This window comes from Actinia tenebrosa, unplaced genomic scaffold (assembly GCF_029948245.1).
Source record: "Actinia tenebrosa isolate PJP-AT-01 unplaced genomic scaffold, QUT_ActTen_1.0 PGA_scaffold5__44_contigs__length_20552954, whole genome shotgun sequence".
Taxonomy (NCBI): domain Eukaryota; kingdom Metazoa; phylum Cnidaria; class Anthozoa; order Actiniaria; family Actiniidae; genus Actinia; species Actinia tenebrosa.
This window is the reverse complement of record NW_028292582.1, coordinates 2,647,643-2,651,551: the sequence shown is the minus strand read 5'-3', so window position 1 is coordinate 2,651,551 and position 3,909 is coordinate 2,647,643. Positions and strand designations below refer to the sequence as shown.

The 3,909-nt window shown below is 35.0% G+C and overlaps 1 protein-coding gene across 1 annotated transcript; it reads right to left on the bottom strand.

Annotated features, from left to right (window-relative positions):
* Nucleotides 1-2,563: 2,563 nt before the first annotated feature.
* Nucleotides 2,564-3,909, bottom strand: LOC116295530 (uncharacterized). Its single transcript, XM_089038004.1, has one exon. The coding sequence runs from the start codon at nucleotides 3,698-3,700 to the stop codon at nucleotides 2,564-2,566; it is 1,137 nt and encodes a 378-aa protein (XP_088894130.1). The 5' UTR covers nucleotides 3,701-3,909.

Here is a 3,909-nt window from a genome sequence, read left to right as displayed (position 1 = left end):
TATTAACGTTATTATAAATTTATTATTATTATTATTATTATCATTATTTTTATTTTTATTTTTATTTTTATTATTATCATTATTATTATTCAAAAAAGATTTTCATTTTCATTAAGCTAGGTTAGGTTAGATATTCATTATTATTAGGCTATGAGAATAGCTAACAAACAGGAAATGCGTTGCTTAGCGAGGCCAAGGGCGCTAGGACAGACGGGTTGGGTTGTATTTCGGTGTATTTGTTACACTTATTCGTAGATACTAAATAGAGTTCACTGATATGTGTTTGTTTCTAAAAAATACTTTAAATAGAGCTCTCTTATCTTAAAAGTAAACGTCCTTTCCAACCAACGGTCTTTTTGCCGGTTAGGCAGCCGTACGCTCTGATTATTTACCGTTGCACTATCCGTGCCAAGCAGCGCCGGCGTCGCTTCGTATACTCACTAATAGTGCAATTTTCGTATGACCGTGAAAAGTTCACGGCACGAACACAGTCGTGACACAGCAAGGGATACGCCAGACCAATCACATTGCACGACACTACTCTCCATCCAATCAAATACCCGGAACACGGCATAAACACGGCGCGGACACGGTCACGGCAAGGTCACGGCAATGCAAAACCAATCATATTGCGCGTGAAAAAAAATCAGCCAATTAAAATTCTAGAAAGCATCACCGTCACGGCACGTCACGCTTACGGCACTGAGCTTTTCACAGTCATACGAAAACTGCTCTGAGTGAAAAAACATACAAACCAATCCGTCTGTCCTAGAGCCCTTGAGTAGGCAACTAAATCGCTTATTGAAATATAAAATTACATTTTGTCTGAAAGACACAATTTCTTGTCAAAATGTTAGGAAAAGGTTGGTAGCAAGAAAAAAGAAATTTTCTCTATGCTATATAAACAAGAGAATATGAAATAGTTCGTTTTCTCTTGATATAAATCATTAGTTAGACCAATTTTAGAATACGCGTGTCCAGTATGGGCACCGCATTTAGTAAAAGACGTTTTAGCTTTTGAAAAAATACAACGTAGAGCATCGAGAATCGCTCTCGGTCAAAAACCTCGCGAGATGTCTTATGAAGATCGATGTGAAATAAACTTGACTGACTTGACTTGACTTGCAATACTCTTGAATATAGAAGGGAGTATCTGTCGTTAATAGAATGTTATAAGATAGTGTTTGCATGGGTTTAATGGTCTAGATTTTAATCACTACTTTGAGTATTGTAAAAGTAATAGCACTAGAATAAATCATCAGTATAAGATCCAAGGGAAATCAGCAAGAGTCAACTGCTTTAAGTACTCTTTCTTCGTAAGGATTATAAAGCCTTGGAACAATCTATCAAATCATGCATTACAAGAGAAATTAGATAGAAACGTTTAAAAACATTTATGAATATCTATTAATCTGTTAAGTATAATTATGTATTCATTTTTTTATAATGATCATTTAATATATCATGATAATTAGTACAAATTAAATATTATTAGTAAAAATACGCAGGTGATTATAGAAAATCTCGCGCGCTGATTGGTCAAGAAACTCACACTATCACACGATAATCACCACGATCGAAAATCCAAAATGGCGGCTAGCTGCTTTGTTGCTGTTAACGGAAAAAAATGTCTTTTATCTTCTTTTTTTTTTCTTTTTTTGAAAGAATCACCTGCGTATTTATACTGAAACAATTATTTGCCTCAGGCTCAGTGATTATTGGGGAATATTTACCTTGCCGCTCGAAGACTCGCGCCTCGGTAAATATTATTATTATTATTATTATAATTATTATCATTATTATTATTATTACTAATGTAGATTTTTTATCATTATTATACATCTTTTTATTTATTTAGGGGACCTTCTATAGGGCTAACCTCATGGTCTTCCTTTTTAAATTCTCTTTTTTTATTTCGTTTTCTTTTGAAATTGAATTTGAATAAAGTATTATTTTTTTATCTTTATATACAATTTGCTTCAATTTTGCTTACAATTTTGCTTGCTTTAGTTTACCGAGCCCATGGGCCTTGGGAAAACAAGAATATATTTACAATACAAGGTATAATTAAAATGAAAAATAAAATAAATCAACTAAAAGGGAAAAAAGAAATCAAGTAATCATGAGAGTTTTTCTAATGATGGGTGCAGTTCCAAGGAGAGCAATCTTCTGTACTTCTGTGATAGAGATGTCCCCTTTTAAATGGTTGACATATTTTTCTAGTCCTTTGTGAATTAACCCCAGTGCCCCTATGACAATAGGTATGGTTTTTGTTTGCATACCTCACATTTTTTAATTTTTATTTCTAGATCTTTGAACTTTGAAAATTTTCTACTTGTTTTAGGGGCACATTTCGTTCTGCTGGGATTGACACGTCTATCAAGGAACATCGTTTCTCTACTTTGTTCTTCACTATGATGTCGGGTCTATTAGCTGTGATGGTTCTGTCCATATGTACTTGCATGTCCCATAGGATTGTTGCTGTGTCGTTGTCCATTACTTTTTCAGGTTCATGTTCATACCTTTTTATGCAGACAGTAAATCCATATCGCTTGCACAGTTTCTAATGAACATATTTTCCAACTTTGTTGTGTCTTTCTATGTATTCCTTCTTTGCAAGAACAGGACATCCAGATATGACGTGGTCGATAGTCTCGTCGTGATCACCGCAGATTCTGCATTTAGTATTAACATCTTTTCCCATGATCTTATTGTCGTAATACCTTGTGGGCAGCTTCTGGTCTTGTGCTGCTATAATAAGCCCCTCTGTCTCTGACTTCAAATCTGTTCCTTTTAACCAACTGTGTGTTCTCTGTTTGTCGACATCTGCTTTGTTGACTTGCCTGATGTACTGGTCATGAAGGGGATTAGACTTCCATTTTTCACATTGTTTCATTTGCAGATGATCTTTGTAGGTGCTCTTTATCCTTTTTGTTTTCCCAATTATGGAAACGTCGATTTTGCTTGGTAGAGATTCATTTAGCACATCTATTTCGCCACATTCGGTCTTGAATCTTTTACTTTCTTTGTGTATGGAGTACATCTTTTTGTTGTTCTCATGCTTAGAGACTAGGCGCACTAGGCAATCCTTTTTTCTTTCTTTCTGTTTTCTATTTTCTTTTCTTTTTTTTCTTTTTTTTCTTTCTTTCTTTCTTTCTTTTTTCTCCTTTATTTTCCTTTTTTTTACGAAGCAATCCTTGTTTTCTTTTAAGTACATGTCCAGACCAATAGTTGAGATCTTAATGTATGAGTTTTCTATCTGGACAAGTCCTCTAACTCCCTCTCTTCTCTTGACATATAATCTCTCAACATCCGCTTTAGGATGATGCATGCGGTTCATTGTTAGGAATTTCCTCTCCTTTGCGTCTAATCTTTTGATTTCACTTAACTTCCATTTGATGATGTTGAAACTGTATGATACTACAGGTACTGCTAAGGTGTTGATAGCCTGGATCTTATTGGCTGCGTTCAACACACTCTGTAGTACCAATCGGAGTCTTCGATAGTACTCTTTTCTCACCTTTTCTTTCATATTTGAATGCTGTATTCCATCACTTTCATCGATGCCTAGGTACTTGTAGGTTTTCTCTTGGTCAAGTTCTTTAATGACTGTGTCAATATCAATTTGAATGTTCGATTTCTTTGTTAGTTTACCTTTCTTGAAAGTAGCTTTGACACATTTGGCGAGACCAAATTTCATGTTGATGTCGTTATTGAAGTTTGGCACAATGTGGAGAAGTGTTTCAAGATGGCAATACTTCGTCTTTACCCTTTTCACTTTGATTCTAATGGTGAAAGTGAGTTGACCTTGAGGATGTATAAAATTCAATATAGGTGGCACATAATGTCCATTCGCCGGGTTTGCTAGTAGTTTTGCTTTGGAATCAAGCGGGATCCCTGTGGTTTGTA

Excerpts from the sequence above, each read along its gene's own strand:
- LOC116295530 (XM_089038004.1), bottom strand. The coding sequence starts at position 3,700 with ATGAAATTTGGTCTCGCCAAATGTGTCAAAGCTACTTTCAAGAAAGGT.